The sequence below is a fragment of the Ananas comosus genome, linkage group 13, assembly GCF_001540865.1.
Source record: "Ananas comosus cultivar F153 linkage group 13, ASM154086v1, whole genome shotgun sequence".
NCBI lineage: Eukaryota > Viridiplantae > Streptophyta > Magnoliopsida > Poales > Bromeliaceae > Ananas > Ananas comosus.
This window is the reverse complement of record NC_033633.1, coordinates 5,702,001-5,720,496: the sequence shown is the minus strand read 5'-3', so window position 1 is coordinate 5,720,496 and position 18,496 is coordinate 5,702,001. Positions and strand designations below refer to the sequence as shown.

At 40.8% G+C, this 18,496-nt stretch overlaps 2 protein-coding genes across 2 annotated transcripts; one reads left to right on the top strand and one right to left on the bottom strand.

The window, feature by feature from the left end:
• LOC109719724 lies at positions 277-1,125 on the bottom strand. Its single transcript, XM_020246515.1, has 2 exons — positions 594-1,125; positions 277-461 (listed from the first exon to the last, which is right to left on the bottom strand). Exons 1-2 carry the CDS (start codon positions 1,123-1,125, stop codon positions 277-279), a joined length of 717 nt encoding a protein of 238 aa, XP_020102104.1.
• Positions 9,971-17,593, top strand: LOC109719723. Its single transcript, XM_020246514.1, has 5 exons — positions 9,971-10,400; positions 11,307-11,380; positions 11,459-11,566; positions 17,165-17,226; positions 17,329-17,593. Exons 1-5 carry the CDS (start codon positions 9,971-9,973, stop codon positions 17,402-17,404), a joined length of 750 nt encoding a protein of 249 aa, XP_020102103.1. The 3' UTR covers positions 17,405-17,593.

Below are 18,496 nucleotides of genomic sequence, written 5' to 3'. Positions count from 1 at the left end.
CGCTCGGGGGCTTCTACCCGCCAAGTACTTTTACTCAACTGTACCTCAATGCCATGCATTTGTGTAAACGATCGGCTAATGAACGAATGAGTGGCACCTGTATCAAATAAAGCTCTCGCTCGAACATCATTAATCAGCACCATACCTGCCACCACATCGCGGTCGACAACCTCCACGGGCTCCTCCACTTGAGCCCCGTCGCTCCCGGTGCTCGCAGTTTATCGGGCGATGCTCCCCGCAGCAAATCACACATCGCAAGGGTCCACGGCTCTTCGACTATCCCTTCAGATACTTTACGGGCTTCTTGAAACTTGATTGCCCCCCCGAACCACCGCCGAGCCGCTTCCTACCCTTGTCCTTCTCAAATGTCTCGCGCTCCTCCCGCGCGCAAGCATTCCCGTGCTCAACCCACAAAGCACGGTCCAACACCTCCGCAAAGGTGCAAAACTTGAAAGCATGCACTGTCCGGAATATGTCAGGTCGGAGTCCACGCACAAAACACTTCGCCTGGTCTTGCTCTGTCCTCGCTACATTCGGGACACAATTTATAAGATGTGTGAACTCCTGCTCGTACTCCTATACTGTGTGATTGCCTTGCTTAAGCTTTCGAAAATTTTTTCGCATCTTTCTCTTGTCACTATCGGGAAAATACTCAGCAAACATCAACCCCCGAAACTCCTCCCAATCGATCGAGGAAAGATTCGGAGATCGATCCTTCTTCACCCTCTTCCACCACACTCGCACTGTCTTCTCAAGGCAATGAGCGGCCAAGTGTACCTTGTCTTGCTCCAAGACGTAGGTGTCCTCGAATAACGTCTCCATCGTGGCTAGCCAAGTCTCCACGATCCAAGGATCCACCACCTCACCGTCGAACGTCGGAGGGTGAAACTTCATGAACTTTGTGAGAGCTGTATATCCACACTCCCGCTCAACCTCCTCAGCCGCCGCCTCGAGTGTCGATGAGCCCGAAGCCATTGGAGGAATACACACCGGCGGAGGACATGCCGCCACCGGAGCTGCCGCAATGCCCACGCTCTCAGCCACATTAGGCAAACGAGCCGAGGGCGCGGGCGGATCACGGCCCTTAGTTACTATCGCGGCCACCGCCGCCACTTGCCGCGCCATCAACTCCTGGAGCCGCTCCAACTGGTTTTCTTGGCGCTGCACCACACCAACAAGTGCAGTCACTTGTGCCCGTAACTCCTATACCTCGCCCGGTCCAGAACGCTCGGGCACCTCAGGAGGCGGTGCCGGAGTGGATCGCGTCCTAGGGCATCCCCTCGGTGCCATAGCTCCTGAAACGCAACAATTAGGTTAATTACATAACCCACGTATGCGACGCAATTTAGGAATAAGCAACTAAACACCCAATCCGGCAGAAGCACACAAGCACACTCATTCCCAATCCTTGGTGTTATGTTGTCGGCCGCCAACACAACTCACTTGAAATGAGAACAAGTATTACTTGAATCCATCTCTATTAACCATTAGAGACATACTACAATTATACCCAATTGAGTTAACCTCTGCCACGACTCATAGATCCGTGTCTCTCACGTACCTATGTCCTTAGGGTTACCAACCTAGGGTCTCCTAGGTCCATCCTAGACTTCTCTCTTTTACTTGCTCTGATACCTCTACTTCTGTCACGCCCCAAACCGACCAAATAGGCGGGTTTAGGGCGTGACAAGCTTTATCCTTTTTCCCACCATCAATACCATTATCACTATCATTAGTACCACCAGTAGGATTAGTAGCACCATCATGTTGAACATTGAAATTAAAATGGATGTCATCGGAACTAATAGTAACAAATATTTCTATCTATGTACCATCTGTGAATTTGTAAGGACTGAGATTTTGGCAGTGTAGCTAAACTCTCTATTGACGATATTTTGTATGTATTTTAATTACAAAAGCACTCGTCAAGTTTTGGAAGAAAACGAGTTTGAATGGAGAAGTCACGCGACTTTTGCTTTTCACTTAAAGTGAATAGTAACTTGGATTTCCGGAGAGGCCAATGAGTAGAGTTGGCTTCTGGCACATATCGGACTCCGTTCATAGCGATCCAATAGCTCGTTTTGAATGGTTCAACTATTCTAGAACCATTGGCGCTGACAGATTTTAGGTTTGACGGACGGATTTCAAGAAAATTGGAAATACGTATTTTATATGTATTTGTGTGTAGTTTCGCCACTTGGATAGAGGGTGAGTTTTGTCGCGAATCCGTGACCAAACGAGGTGAAACGAAATCATGAGTTGGATATCTCTGTCGTGCTGATCGCATTGGTACAATCCGTTCCCAAATCTGACAAACGGATCTCCTGTTATCTCACGTTGATCGGGGAGGGGTCTTAGATGGCAAAACGGTAATTTTGTAAAAGGCACTACATTTTATGTACCGTTTTGCGTGAAATTGATTGTGGAGGTGTATTTGCGTGTTTTACTCGCACTGTGAGGGACTCAATATTAAATATTGAGTTTTGAGGGACTTGTGCGCAAATTAGAGCTTGTATAAATTGTGTAACTAGGGTTTTCGCACTTGAAACCCTAACCCTAGCCCCCTACTAACCCCAGCCACCTCCATCTTCCTCACCTGCCCTCGTCGTGCACGCGCCGGCCACGGCGGACCTAGCCTCGGCCAGCCAACAGCAGCCACAGTCGCAGCCGCAGCCATTACCACCTTCCCTCTCTCTATCTCTCTCTTTCTTTCTCTCGAGTTGAGAGGAGGCCCAAGACTACTTTGCCTCCTCGCTCTCTCTGCCGACATCGCCCTAATCTCCGACGATTGTCCCCGCCGGCCGCCGCAGCCCCGTGCGCCGCCTGTAAGGAAGTGAATTCTCAAAATCCAAGAATTGTACTTCATCCAGGATCGACTAACTGTCGAGTGAATACCCATGGTGGAAGTTAAAAATATCCAAAACACAAAAAGTGCTTTGGAGTTGAGTCCGCGAGAGCAAATAAGCAAAAATCTGGACTTGGCAGATTTTGCTCTCGGGGACCGGTCCCTGGAGGGGAGGACCGGTCCTCCTAGCTACAGTGGCGGGGTTGCTTGGTGCAACCGGTCCCTGGCAGGAAGGGACCGGTCCCCGAACGTGGTCCCAGTGAGAAGTGCCGAAATTTGGCTAAGTCCTGTAAATCAAGCTCTCGGGGACCGGTCTCTCAGGCGAGGACCGGTCTCCCGAGGACCGGTCTCCCGGGGAGAGACCGGTTCCCGAACGCGTGCGCCCGAGGGAGGCCCTCGGGGACCGGTCTTAAGTCGGGGAGACCGGTCCCTCCGCGCAAACTCTGCCCAGTGAGGGCTGTGCAATGGATGAATAGTTGAGGGATTTAAGTGCAAAATGACCATCATGTGAGGGGTGTATATGGGAAATAACCCTCTCCCTCAGCCCCTCTCATCTCATTCCCTCTCTATCTCTCTTTCTCTCTTGCTCTCTCTCTCTCTCTAGAAAAGAAAGGAGAAAAAAAAGAACAAGAAGGAGATGAAGGAAAAGGAGAAGAAGAAGAAGATCAAGAGGAAGGCTTTGGACACCTTCATCTCCCTCTCCTCTTCTCCTTGGTGTAGCACAAGAGGTAAGCTCTTGAACCCTAGCTTCTAGAACTTGGGGTTTTGGATTTTTATGCTTTGGAATGGGTCAAATGGACCCTAAGCATGCTTCTAAGTAGATCAATCCCAAGAATTTAGGGATTTATTGGTGGTTTGCTATAGGTGCAAACCTAGGGCTCCAAAATGGGGTTTTTATGAAAGTATGAGATTTATCTCATTTGAAGCCTTGGAAACCCTATTTGTTAGGTCACAAAACGTGGGGGCGAAGTCGGTTTTGGCATTCGGTGAGCCGGCGTGAAGTTCTCGGCAAAATAGGGCCGGCTTAACGTTGATTTAGGCAAGGAAGGCTAAAGCCTTTTCGTAAAGTTCGCCGAGAAGGATTTTCGAAGTCTCCACATCGATTAAAGGTGGGGGGTGCCATCCCGAAGCTTTCGAACTCCTTTCTATATCTTAGATTGCATTTAATCTCATCTCTTCATGTTGCATTGTAGGATTACATAGTAACTCCATTCCTTATGCTTTCTAATTGATAACCTAGTGTACTTGGAACGCTTGGTAACTTAGATAGGTGAGGATTGGGTCGGAACGTGGATCCTATAATGCGAAAAAAAAAGAGGTGAACCCGATGGGGGTGTTGATGACATAGAAAGTAGTGTTAATGTTAAAGAACATACGAGTGGCATCCAAATTTTAAACGATGACGAGTGGCATTAATGTAGTGTGAGTAACACTAGAGGTTTGAGAACCTAGGGATAGATGGATCCCTTAGAAAATACTTTGTGAATAAAGAACTTGGTAAACCTAAATGTCCTCACGTGGAGAGGTTGTCGATGAGTCGATTGAGACATTGACCCTAGTTGTAGGGCATCCTCACTTGGAGAGGATTTAATTGGGTTGTGGACCCTAGTTTATAGTGCTTTCTCACTTTGAGAGGATTCGATTGGGTTATTGACTCTAGTTGTAGAGCATCCTCACTTGGAGAGGATTTGATTGGGTTGTTGACCCTAGTTGTAGGGTATCCTCATTTGGAGAGGATAGATCTTAGCTCAAAGTCTGCTTTTGGGGTGGTATAGCAATCCTATCCCCACATGGAGGGGATTGTCGTCGAGTACTCTAGAGTGTCGCGCGACTAGGACCACTTGGAGGTCCGGACCACATGGAGGTCCGCAGACGGTCTCGGGCTTGGGTGCACTTGGAGCTCCCTCCCCACTTTGGGATTGAAGGTTGAGTTATGGGCGAGCCCTAGGGCCTCGCCACAGATTGGATAAACGAAAAAGTTAAAGGTTTAATAATGTCATTGAACATTGCTATTCGATCATGAATCGAATTTATTAGCATGGTAGCAAACCTTTATTATATGATGCATGCATTCATATTCATGATTATGGGCATAGTAGCATAGTTTTCCTACTATTGCATTTACAGCTTTCAGATACATATCTATCTATCTATCTATCTGTTGTTACTTGTGCCCACTTGGACCTAGTGGGGAGATCGGCAGAGTCGGCGGCCGAGCCCACTGGGAACTATGGAAGATAGTTCTCACCCCACTCTATTTCCAGTGGTAGGTTCAGGGCTGTCGAGAGAGGACCGCGGTAAAGGCATCGCGCCCGATCAATGAGACCGTGGTAGTATAGTAGCTTTCCTTTTTGCATTAGCATACCTATGTATTGAGAGAATCATTGTAGGTGAGGACTTGAAGAGCTATGTACTTTGGATGAAAAATGTACTCATTTAAAGAAAATGATGTAAAGGAAAATAATGAAACTATTGTAATAGTTAGTAAAGTACTCTCTTTATTTCACTTATTTTTACTTGTGGATTACTTGCTCTTTGTATTGTTGGCACTGTTTGTGCCCTTGTGAATGTGTATGTTCAAAATTTAATTTCCTGGGTAAATTCTTGTACACATTCCTGTTGTTGAGTCTTGGGCGGATAGGGGAGGTGCTGTCCGTTTGGCAATCCGCCTCCGCGGCCGAATCGTGCCAAATTGGTAGTGGTTTCGGGGCGGGGCGTGACACCGCCGCTACCGCCCAGGCCGCTTGCAGCCAACTAGGGCCAACACAGGTTGAGGGAGCTTCAGCTCCCTCCCCTCACGCCGCCGCCGCCTGAGGCCGCTCCCGCCGCCTCCCCCGGAGCCCCGGCGACCTTTCCCGCCGGTCACCGCCATCCCTACAGGCCGCCACAGCCGCCGCCGCCTCTGTCAACCTGCGGCCGCCTAGACCTACTTGGGCCAAGGTGACCTCGCACCTCCTCTCCCATGCCGCCGTCGCAAGGAGCCACCTGCTCGACTTCCCTCCGGTCTCCGATAGTTCGCCGCCGTCGTCCCTGAGCTCCCTGCCGGCCACCGTGGTGGTAGCTACCCTGGAACCCGAGCCCTAGCCCGTAAGGACTCAAGTTGCTCCGCCGCCACCCCCCACTGCCGCCTGCCGGTGCGAGCCCCGGCCTTCCCTCATCGGCCGCACCCGTCGGCCGCTGGCGCGCCCGCCGTAGAGCCGCCGCCGGCCGTACCCTAACCCCCACTGCTCCGGTAAGCTTGTTAAGGTCTTTTTGGGTGTTGTCTAGGTTTGCGCACACTTTTTCGGCGATCGGAGGCTGTCTCGATGCCTCCGGAGGTGGGCATGGTGATCGTTGGTCAGTGCTGATCATAGTGCTCACCTCACTTTAGATCAACGGATTTTGGTTCGGCCTTTTCGGCACAACTTTTCCCCGAGTGCGCGCCGTTTGCTGAATCTTCGGGTCGCTCCCGCGCCTCTCACAGTGAGCCGTTGTGCTCCGGATCATGAGCACGGCCTCCGGCACGTCGAGACCTGTCAGTACGTGTCTCGGCGGACCTCGGAAGTCCTCGGTTTGCATTAACGAGCCACATAATCACCCGATTTACATAAAATAACAGGATTTTATGTAAATGTAGGGACTTTTATGCAATTGTGAACCTTGTGGCTACTATGGGCAGTGTGTATGTGTGTGTGGTGACCTCTGGACTGATTGTCCAAGGTCCGATAGCTTTCGCGAAAATCGAATAGCGATTTCAGTGCGTTTTTCGATGAAATTCGCCGGTGGAACGCGTTTCGGTTTGGATTTCTTCCGACGTTGTTTGTTTGCCTTGTGAGTTGTCGCTAAGCCTTGTCGGCTGGTCACCATCGTCATATCGTGGGTTCGGAGATGACGGGTGAGCGATGGTGGGTTCCGGTATCGAAATTGATACTTCTGGAAACCCGGATCCGTATAATTATCCGGCGATAATTGTTTAGTTGTGTAATCGTGTGTTTGCTGCCAAGACGTCCAAATCGGTGTGTTTTGTGGTAGCGGGTGACTCGTGGCACGAGTCGGTGAGTTTCGGGACACTTAGTGGGTCCCGACGGCGTCCTGGTGTGATTTTCGAGATTTCCGACGAGTTTCGGTGATCGATTTTGGGAAATCGATTTCGGGGATTTGTGTGGGGGTTCGTGAGTCATGTACTTTGGGTTTGTGGGTTGGATACTAACCTGGTGGATCTTCGTAGGTCTGGTTGACTTGTGCACACCCAGTTTTCGACGCGATAGTGACAGGTGGGTGCTTCGAGCTGGTAGTCGGTGAGATCGTTTCACCTTCCTCTGTTCTTCTATTTAAGCATTGTATCTCTACATGTCGGTTGCTTTGGTTATCGTTCGTTTATCTATTCCTTATTGACTGCATGTTGATAGTTATTGATAAACATATAGAGCAGGCTTGCATATATTGTATCTTTGTGGACCTTAGGTCCACCTTGGGTCGAGGCAACACATCGACTCCTTTATCATATATTTCGATCTGGTTGATCATGGTTCAGCGTTGTATGCCCTTGTATCTGGCTTCAGCCAAGGCACCTGCGTCAGCCGGTTTTCGCATTGAGCATATCAGCATGACTTAGTCATAACACTTGGGGGTATTCATAATACTAGGTCGGTTTGGCCATCGACTGGAGGAGTACTTATCCGGACGGGTCGTCCAGTGGGCAGATGAATCAAGTTGGTGCAAGCATTGTGACAGGCAACGCTTGAGGTCTGCGGCCCAACATAGCATGCACCAGATTGAGTACAATTTTGGTTTCGTTATCTTAAGGCATACTCGGCATTGCATTCCTTACAGTAGCAGTTTTTATTACTTACTTCTTATCATATCTGCTATAGCTACTGTAGTTCTATTTTGTATCATAGCACTTGTAATTTGTTTACCTTACCTCCTTTGGTTTCCGGTGATTACGACTTGCCTTCGTGGCTCTGTCGTACCCACTAGGAAACCTTGATTGTAGTTTCTCACCCCCCCATTTTTTCAGGTGACTCGGGAGAGGAGTTGGCTTTTGGGCGCGACGGGAGGACATACAAGTTAGACTGCAGTAGCGACCGTCACCCTGGTTATGTTTTATTTCTGCATTTAGTAAATTAATAATTAAATAGTTCAGTTAGATGATCACTATTACTATTGAGTATTTGTGAACCTGTTTGACTTGGTGATTTCCATTATGCATGCAATTGGGGATTTTGGGTCTGTGGTTTTGGGTTTTATGGATAACTGGTTCTCGGATTTGTGTATTTATGCATCGTGGTTTTCTACCCCTCGAGGTAGTCGGTTTTCTAAACGGAGTTTCCGAGTAAAAAACAGTTTTAAAAAGATTTTCGAATGATTTTATGGATGATGAATTAGAGTTTAAAAATAAAGCTTCCGGGTGGGGAGCACTTTTTAATTGGATGATTGTTGTACTGTGCATCGCAGCATCCAGCGCCTAAAGAGTGTTTAGAGACATGCATCATCTCTAAAGATCGCTAGCTGTATGGAAATGCATCGCATGAACTGTTTGTGGATTGGTAAATGTAAGTTGTTGTTGTGATCCTGATGTTGTTGTTGGTACGCCGTGCAAATACAAAGGAGACTCTGTTCGAGTGGACAGAGGAACTTTGTATTTGTGGCAGGTCTGTACATCACGTGGGTTAGGTTGAATTCAAAAAAAAAGGGTACGTTTTCGGCAACTCTGATTTCTAAAATGATATTTATTATAAAAAGACTTTTAAAATCGGCCCAGGACGTGACAGAATTGGTCTAACATATCTAGAAAATCACTTTCACCTTTAATATCAATAAACTTTTGAGCTTCTCTTTTGGTCTTTTTTGATTTATAAGCCACTTGCACATATTCTATTTCTCTCCAATTCCACTTTTGTTTAATATCTTCAAAAAATTCTTTTAAAGTATATATATCACTAAGTACTGTGTAGCAAGTTTGCATTCCATACACATATTTTCTGTCTAACTTTATCTTAACTGGTTTAAACACTCCCCCATACATAACTTTCAATCTATAATCTGGTGGCATGTTGCAATTGCAAATCAAAAGATAAATTTAAATAGCACCAAATATAATGCAAAATTTCGATGCATGCAAAAGATATTAAAGATCAAATCAAAAAAAATTAATTCATAGGATATTATAGAAAATTGCAACTTTTCTCAGCACATGCAAAAATTATAACTTAAGGATAAAATGACAATAAGTTAATTTATAAAATATTTCAGAAAACATCATATAGACCTAGAATTAATATTTTAGTTTGCAGATTAAAAAATCCTAGATGTAAAAAATTACAAAATTCCATGAATCTTACCTTTTTCTTTACGTGGAAAGTTGTAAGAACACAATGTAGACCCTCAACTCCTTCCAACAGATCACAATATTCGGATATTCCAAAATCCTAAATAATTTTATTTTGCAGATTAAAAAATCTAGATGTAAAAAATTACAAAATTCCATGAATCTTACATTTTTCTTTACGTAGAAAGTTGTAAGAACACAAGGTAGACCCTCAACTCCTTCCAAAAAAGCACAATATTTGGATACTCCAAAACCCTAAATAATGAAAATAGTGGCGAAATTCTTTGATACTATGGCGGCATCATGAGGATTACGCCATTCTGGAGACAGCGGAGAAGGAGAAAGTATTTTTTTGCAAGGGCAAAAGAGAAATGGTAGCGAAAAATTTAGTGAAATTTTTTTTTACGTTTTGTAGTGTTTGGTTTGTAGAAAAAAAATATTTTTCTATCAATATTTGTTTGGTTGGAAGAAAAAAAAGATTTATTTAATATGATGAAAAAAAAATGAAAAAAATTATACAATTTAATAAAAAAATTTTTATATTGAAAATAAAAATTTAAAGTTTGAGTCCAAAATTAGAATCAGTTTTAGAAAAATAATTTTTTTTTACTTAAGCCTTCAAAATTAATTTTTTGATTTAAAAAAATAAAATCAAATTTGTTATATGTTGTTTCTAAACGCTCTACTGAGGTCCAAAATCACTTCTGAGAAGATAGGGGAAACAACCCCCAAACCTCTCAATCGCTATCCAACATTCCCAAGAGAACCCGGTCCAAGCCCCCTAGCGAATCCCCCGACACCCACCTGCCAACAAGATGTCGCACCTCACGTTACCTCCGTTCCCCTCCCAATTCCTCTGCCCCGCTCACCCATTTCTACAAACACCTCTACTACTAGGGTGTCTTAGTCCTCGTTCTCGCCCCACAAAAACCACCCCCACCCCGATTCCCACCCTCACCCTCACCCCCACCGCCGCGCGGAGCATCATGAGCAGCAATAGCGCCGCGCTCCGGCGCCTCGGCTTCCGCGGCGTCGTCTTCGACAAGGACAACACACTCACCGCGCCCTACGCCCCCGCGCTCTGGCCCCCGCTCGTCCCCGCCCTCCGCCGCTGCCGCGACGCCTTCCCCCCCGGCGCACTGGCCGTCTTCAGCAACTCCATCGGGCTCCGCCAGTTCGACCCCGACGGCTCCGAGGCTAACCTTCTCGAGGAGGCGATCGGAGGGATCCACGTTATAAGGCATGGCAAGTGCATCCCTAGCTTGCTGTTTCTTCATCACGTTTTGATTCATGGCCCTTTTAACTTCTAATTTTTCTTGACTTGTGTTGTTCTAATTAGGCCTACTCTGACAATGTGATGGCTAAAAGTACTTATTTTGTACTTTGGAACTGTTGCTGCTGCAATTTTATTTTGTAGCATTAAAAGAGGGAAAGATTGGAAGCACTTTGAAATTTTTGGACCTTCCAAAGCACAAAATAAGTATTTTTAGCCACTATATTACCCAAACTAGGCCTTCGTTAAATTAACAATTTTGTTAAATTTGATAGCTCTCTTAGATATTAGTTGTTAATTGTTGCAGTTTTATTTGCTAAAAAAATCAATACAGACATTAAATTTGATAGAATTGCCATTATATTTAATAAAATTCTGACTTTCTTTTTTGACTGAAATCACTCAAATAAGTCATGGCAAATGCATCCCTAATTTTTCTTTTGTTGTTTAATTATGTGCTTTCCTAGTTCTTATGCATTGCTTCTGAACCACCAGAAAACTAGGCTATTTACTTCATAATTTAATAATTCAATTAGTTTGTGTCAGATTGTTCTCATTTTCTTTCCTTTATTGCCTTGATGGTAGAGAGTTTGGAAGATTTGATGTTCAGAGGATTTTGCTATTTCTTCTCTATTTTAAGTTTTGCACAAGTATGGAGTTACAGCTTCCCAAGGACGCAATCACCATTTTAACATTGAATTTTTGAACCAATTTTCGACTTCTTCATTCAACATATTGAAAGCAAGATTTTAAAATTATATGTTGGAAACTTGAAATAAGGCATGATTATTGTTATTTCTTTATTTTCCATTTTTGCTATTGGGCAATATATCATCGTTAAGAAGAAAGTCCTTTAAGCTTATTTATTTTGATTTCAGAGACTAAAAAGCCAGCTGGAACAGCTGCAGAAATAGAAAAGTACTTTGGTTGTTCAGCCTCACATCTTGTCATGGTAAGACTAAATACCTAAGGATGACTGCTAACTCTAATTGCTATTTCTACTATTGTTGATGAAGGATTGTCTTACCAGGTCGGAGATCGACATTTCACTGACATTCTGTATGGAAACAGAAATGGCTTTCTTACTATCTTAACAGAACCATTATGTCCTTCGGAGGATCCTTTCATTGTTAAGATGGTTTGCTGCTACAACTATGACTTACTTGTTTTGTTATATATAGTTGAAATTATGCAGAGAAAGATAGCCATATTACCTGTACTACCTATACTAAGTTTTTGTCAATTTATTTGCTTAGCTAACGGCAAACTTTCTTCAGTGGAAATGAGAGATGAAAGTTCCATACATTGTTAGAATTTTCTAATCTTGCATATGGAAGTTGTTATACTCCACTGCTGCTGTCAAGATTGGTTCGTAAATCAGTTAGGTTAGGTTTCGGATGAGACAATTAATCATTGCTAATCGAGGGATTTTTTTACCAGGGTTCTTAATACAAAAATTTTAAGAGCTTTACTAGGTAATCTCATTAAAAATATGAGAGACTATTGCACATTTGCAGATAAATATAAGATCAAGTGTTTTATATTATTATCACAGTCATATCCAGAAAATATATGAGTTAACTATGGAAAATGTGTATAGGTGAAATTGCACTTGATGAGTAACAGTCCTTCAAACTATAATCTCGAAAGGCTTTTATCTCTCATCCCATAATTAAATTTTATAAATAAATTTTCTTATCCTAGATTGAAACAAGAAAACTGCTATATTACTCGTAGTTCCCAAGATGGAGATAAAATTGTGAGAATAATAGGATGACATATAGCTAATGACTGTCAGAATATAGATAGAACATAGACCTGAGATTTTCGACATTTCTTGGATGTTATTTTAGCTGCTAGGTGCTTATTTTTTGTTACTAGAATATAAAATTTGATTATGTAAATAGTTCCCTTGAGTTGAGATGTACATAACAGTTTGAGCTGGCAATTATGATACCAGCATCTTCTTAGCCATATCCTGATCCAAGGATTGAATCTGGTTTATTTAGCATCCTTGGTTTCGATCATAAGATGCAGGTCATGAATCGTGAGATTCTTATACCATTGATAAATTGTCTCCTTATTGAGGAGATTTGTTGTAACAATTCTACGTTATTCTTGTTGTCAAGCACAACAACTTGCTTGACGACGAGGATGACGTAGAGTTGTTACAACAAATCTCCTCAATAGTACAACAACTTGCTTGACAACGAGGATGACGTGAAGTTGTTACAACAAATCTTCTCAATAGTACAACAACTTGCTTGACAACGAGGATGACGTGGAGTTGTTACAATAAATCTCCTCAATACTCCTAGGGCATGTTTGGTTTGCCTATTTTTCAGCCAGGAATCAGAATCAGAATCACGATTCCGTTTGTAGGTGGTTGGTATGTGGAAGTACCATTCCAATTTTGATTCCCGGGGGGAATAGGAATCCCTTGATCACCGATTTTTCCATTACGGCCTAGTAGGCCAGTTTGGAAGTCGAATTCGGGTAGAATGGATATTTGTTCGGATTAAATTTAATTTTTTAACCTTATTTTTTAATTAAAATATAGGTTTAAATATAGAAATTAAATTTATAATTTTAAATTTTAATTTGAACTTGATTTAAAAATTAAAATTCAATCAAGCATTTCAAATCTAATTTATGAATTTGAATTTAAATTAAAATTCAATTTAAAATTTAAAATTTTTATTTAAAATTAAAATTAAATTTTATAGATTCAAATCGAAATTTAAATTATAATTTTAAGTTTGAATTTGAATAAATCAAAATTTAGTTTTATATTTTGAATTAGCCACTCAATTTCAAATTTTATTTTTTAATACAAAAATATATTTCAAATTTTGATATCATTTCAAAATTTTGATGTAAATTTTTAATATTTAATTTTTAGTTCGAATTTAAATTATAAAATTCTATGTTCTGAGTTACGAACTCAATTTTAAATTATCTTGTTAATCCAAATTCCGATGGATCTAGCAGAAATGTTTAGAAATTTATTTTTATTCATAGTATCATAGTTTTGAGTATTTTTATTTGAAATTTTAATAATGATTTTTTTCAGACTGTTTGAAATAATGATATATTATTTTGGATAATTTTATATTGTTACCGGTAATTTTAGTTTGCTATAATATTGGTATTGAAAATATGACTTCTATTTCTCTGTTTTTTTTTGAGAAAATGATTATGTTTTGTTAACTATTTTATTTATTAGAATCATATAAAATTTTATAATTTATATGTTATCATATAATTACTGTAATAAAAAAAAAGAATGAATAGTTTATTTTCATATTAAATAGTATAAAATATAAAATTGTCTTACTTTTCATTAATTATTCAATAAGTTGCTCATTTATATTTTAAATAGAGTATTCAAAATGGTTAAAAGTAATTAAAATATACTATACAGATAAAATTGGTATATTAATTTAATTCCGTTTTTGATTTCTAACTGAACCAAACACCGAAAAATGAGAATGGTTCATCCCGATTCCGATTCAGGTGGTGAACCAATCAGAATGAAGTAATGAGTCATTCTGATTTTGATTCTAGCTTATTTCCATTTCGATTCTAATTCCAATTCCAACTGTGAACCAAACACATTCCTAAAGTAATCTTCATGGAAGGTTTATCTAGGTTGATAACTTTTGGCAACTGGACTGGGAAGAAGTGTTGTGGACTTGTTAGAAGTGCTTAATTTCATACAGTGATTTTTGACTATGTATTATAAATGTAAACTTGACTATTTATAGAATCCTCATATATATGCTTACAGGATCTGTTTGGCACCGAAGATTGGATTGGATGGGATAAGACGAGAAAACAATGTTAGGGAAGAGGAAGGGTTTAGTGACCCAGAGGTGTTTGATGTCTCGACAAGTCGGTTGAAGCATATAGAATAGAAAAGAGTTTTATGAATTTAAACCTTTTCAAGTCCAACCTCTTAGGTGGGATTCAACAATCCCATCCCGGCAAGATTATTTGACCTGATTAGATTCCTCAGCCAATTGGATAGAAAGGAATTCTTTGAACTTAATTCTGTCCGAATCCAACCTCTTCAATGGAATTTGGTTATCCCAACCTTGTGGGGTAATTTGGCCGGAAAAATTCTTTTACAATCTCCAATGCCTCTGAATTACTAAATCCTTTTTCTCCTCCAACATTGCTTTCTCATCTTATCCTATCGAAATCAAATGGAGCCATAGAGTTTAAAGGGTAACTTGCTATTAGAAAGCTATTTATCAAAATTTGTTAACATAGTATATTTAGAATTTGATGAATGAGACATTTGGCAGTAGCAGATGTCATGTCCATGTGATAAGAGTTGCATTTGCTTGTTATGCATGGAAATCTTATCCTTCTAAGGGCGCATGCACTCTTTTAAGGACCTCTATATGTCAATTTAAAGGGCATAAAAGTGCACGAGGTTCTTGCCAAAAGTGGGTGTAGTGATGGAAAGATTAATGCAAATCCCAATGATTGGAGAATTCACATTAGCTACTTGCAAACACAAACAAAACAAGTGACACTCTTCCTCTGGCTCTTTATGTCACAAAACTACCTAATGTTAGATTTGCTCTTGATAGTCTTAGAACAAATTTTATCATCAATGGAACACTTGTGAACATCACGATGATTATTTCAGAGTCCTTTTCTCGGTGGGCATGTGCCCTCCTGAAATTTGGGAAAATGTTGTAAATTTCTGTAGTATTGCTTAAAATTCTGATTAAAAAATTATATTTATAAAAGGCATGCTCTGCTGAAGCCTGAGACCATGTTCAAAGAGAGTTTGTGAGCTTTGTATGATTACAACCTAAGGCCTGTTTGGTAGAGGTATCATTTTCTTGTTATAATTCTCTGTGATCGAGTGTGTGGGCAGATGGAGTGTTTGCAACCTATATATATATCTAAGAGGTTTGTTGGGATAAAACAAAAACTTAGCAGTAACTGTACTTAACTGGGTTTTTCTGGAGAAGTTGACTTTTGACATCTAATGTGGTGTGCAGCCAGCTAGCAAAATTGTTAGAGGTAGGTAAGTCCATCCGCAAGGACATCCAACGATACTGAATTTTGATTTTTCAAAATAAAAAGGCAGCAACGGCCGCAAAACGATGCCTTAGTGATACTTTTTTTTTTTGTAATTTAGTTCAATTTATCTAGTATGTCTTGTATCTTATATATTTATCGGCATGAGGAAATATTTTTGTCCGGAGTTAGACATACGGTCGTAAAGCAGATAAGAAAGTAACAATGTAATTACGAAATCTTGATGAGGATCTTTAGACATGTATTACCTTGACCTCTCTAAATATCCTTCTAAAGGTTAGTCATAGTCAAGATTTATATAGTTGTAGATCTTGAATTGCCTTGTACAACCGCTTATCCTTCCTCTTCTGATATGAGTTAATGTATTATCAACTGACATCTGACAGGCAAACAACTTACTTAAGAAGTATGTATATTTTGCTTTTGGATATATCTAATCAGTTAGAATTAGGTTGTGAATATAAATTTATTTACTTCCAAATGAGTAATATACAGCAAAATACTAAGAGAAACGCAATTAGTGCCTAAAGCTCATGGAATAGTGTGACACCCCAATAGTAATAGTAACTGGGCTTAAGCATTTTGGGCTGGTGGTTTGGGCCTAACGAGTTATTCTTACTAGTGGGCTGGGTCGTTACATTTGGTGTCAGAGCCAGTTCACCAACCGGAAGTGCGAGATGAGTCTTGGCTTAGCTAGGGTCGGAATGATAGACTAAGTCAGGGTCGGTGATTGACAGGCTAAGTTAGGGTCGGGATTACAAAGGCTAGCGAGACAAGTCTCACATCGCCTGGTGATTTTGGGCTATGTGTGTGTTTAGCTCTGACGAGAACGTCAGGGTCTAAACGGGGGGAGTCTGTGACACCCCAGTAGTAATAATAATTGGGCTTAAGTATTTTGGGCCGGTGGTTTTGGCCCAATGAGTTATTATTGCTAGCGGGTCGGGTCGTTATAAATAGGCAGTAGACAATAGATGGCCAGTTCGCGTGGACACTAAGTGCTTTGAGAGGACTGCCTAGGTACTCAAGTATTCACCTGTGGTGACATGTATTAGGAATTCTGATTCATTGAAATGTTGATCCTGAAATTTTTGAACTTAGTTTTTTAATTCTTTGTGGTACTGTATTGCATTTGTTCTTTGTTATTTGTGAATTCCAAATTTTCATTTCTTTTACTGAACTGAACTGTCGCATTCACCATTGAGAAATCTTTTGTTGTTGAGAAAACTGTAAAATTTCAAATGAGGTGCGGCACTTTTTGAAACCTACTGTTTGCTAAATAAAATTATCAGCTATCCACTAGTATCCAACATTTGACAAACATGGTTGCTAATGCATATTGTAGTGTGAAGCATATCTTTATTCCTGCCGCTAGAATGAAACTCATGGATCTTGTTTCCATTTATTCCTAACTAATAGTTGATACCAAGATGGAGTTCTACATCATCCACTCCATATCCTTCACATGCAACATTTGTTCATGGATGGTAATCTAGTAATGTACTTCACTCCTTTTTATTTTGTGGACAAGCCTTCGTTTGTGGTAAGATGAATGTTAGTAGCTACTGGAAACATCATTATGTTGCCAAATTGCAAGTCTAGAATGCCCGTACTTCTACATCTTCTGAAGTATTACAAGTAAGAAACTCCAGTTACATGCATTTCCAATGTTTTTCAGGTCAGAAGATTGGAAGGATATCTTGTCAGTCACTGGTACAAGAAAGGATTGAAACCAATCAAGCATGCTCTCTTAACTGAAACCAAAAATTTAGTAAAAGATCCATCCTTGTGACAGAGTGCTTGCAACATCAATCAAAATTCTAATGTTTTTTTCTGGTATAGGAAATTGCAGGTTTTGGCTGGTAACAAAATTCGGATGTGCTGCAACCAGTTTGACCTTGATCTCTACATGCTGTAGGAAAAGTCGATGTTAGTGGATATACCTTCGACACTTCAAATGTGTCAGATTTTTTTATTATTTAAACTTGAAATTGTAATCTCATGTAAGAGGTAGATTCTTGTAAAATTGGTTCCTACATTTGTACAGCGGATCCCTGACAATGCAATTAAAAATATCAGTGGATAGTTCACTTTGTGGAATGTCAAATTGTTTTGCAAGCTGTACAACTGTTAGCTGCATATTTATATCAAATTACTGTATCAGACTGGTGAATTAGTGACCATTGCCGTTAAAAATGATCTAAAGCAATTGAAGTTTCTAAAGCTTAATGTCATGATTTTATAAAAATATTTATCTTATATATGATTGAAATGGATGGACGAATTGTTAAAATTATACAGCATTATGAAAGTAGATGATGGGATTCTCTAATTACATATGAAAGGTGTTGATTTTGGTGAATTAGTAAGACAATTTTTTCCCCAAAATTCGACTATTTTGAATTGCTAAAATCTCAAGTTAAACGTTGAAGTTGCTAGTTTATCCAAATATGGTGATGATGTGGAAAAATTTAAAATTTGATCCTTAGATACTTCTATATTTCAATTTTTTGTAGTAGATGTAACGACCCGGCCCACTATTAATAATAATTCGTTGGGTTCAAACCACCAGCCCAAAATATTTAAGCCCAGTTATTATTACTAGAGTGGAGTTCTCTTATATACCCAATGATAATTTCATTCACATCCAGTGTGAGACTATTAGGGTGTCACAGACTTCCCCCTTTTAGGCCCTGACGTTCTCGTCAACTCTAAACACACACAATCCAAAATTACTAGGCGATGTGAGACTTGTCTCGCTAGCCTTTGTCATTTCGACCCTGACTTAGCCCGTCATTTATCAACCCTGGTTTAGTTTGTCATTCCGACCCTGGCTCAGCTAAGACTCATCTCATACTTCCGGCTGGTGAACCGGCTCTGATACTAAATGTAACGACCCGACCCGTTAGTAATAATAACTCGTTGGGCCAAAACCACCGGCCTAAAATGTTTAAGCCTAGTTATTATTATTAGGGTGGAGTTCTCTTGTATACCCAATGACAATTCGATT

Coding starts and splice junctions, on each gene's coding strand:
- LOC109719724 (XM_020246515.1), bottom strand. CDS start 1,125: ATGGCGCGGCAAGTGGCGGCGGTGGCCGCGATAGTAACTAAGGGCCGT. Junction 462..593: donor TTTTCGAAAGCTTAAGCAAG/GCAATCACACAG, acceptor TATTCCGGACAG/TGCATGCTTTCAAGTTTTGC.
- LOC109719723 (XM_020246514.1), top strand. CDS start 9,971: ATGTCGCACCTCACGTTACCTCCGTTCCCCTCCCAATTCCTCTGCCCC. Junction 10,401..11,306: donor GATCCACGTTATAAGGCATG/GCAAGTGCATCC, acceptor TTTTGATTTCAG/AGACTAAAAAGCCAGCTGGA. Junction 11,567..17,164: donor ATCCTTTCATTGTTAAGATG/GTTTGCTGCTAC, acceptor AATGTTTTTCAG/GTCAGAAGATTGGAAGGATA.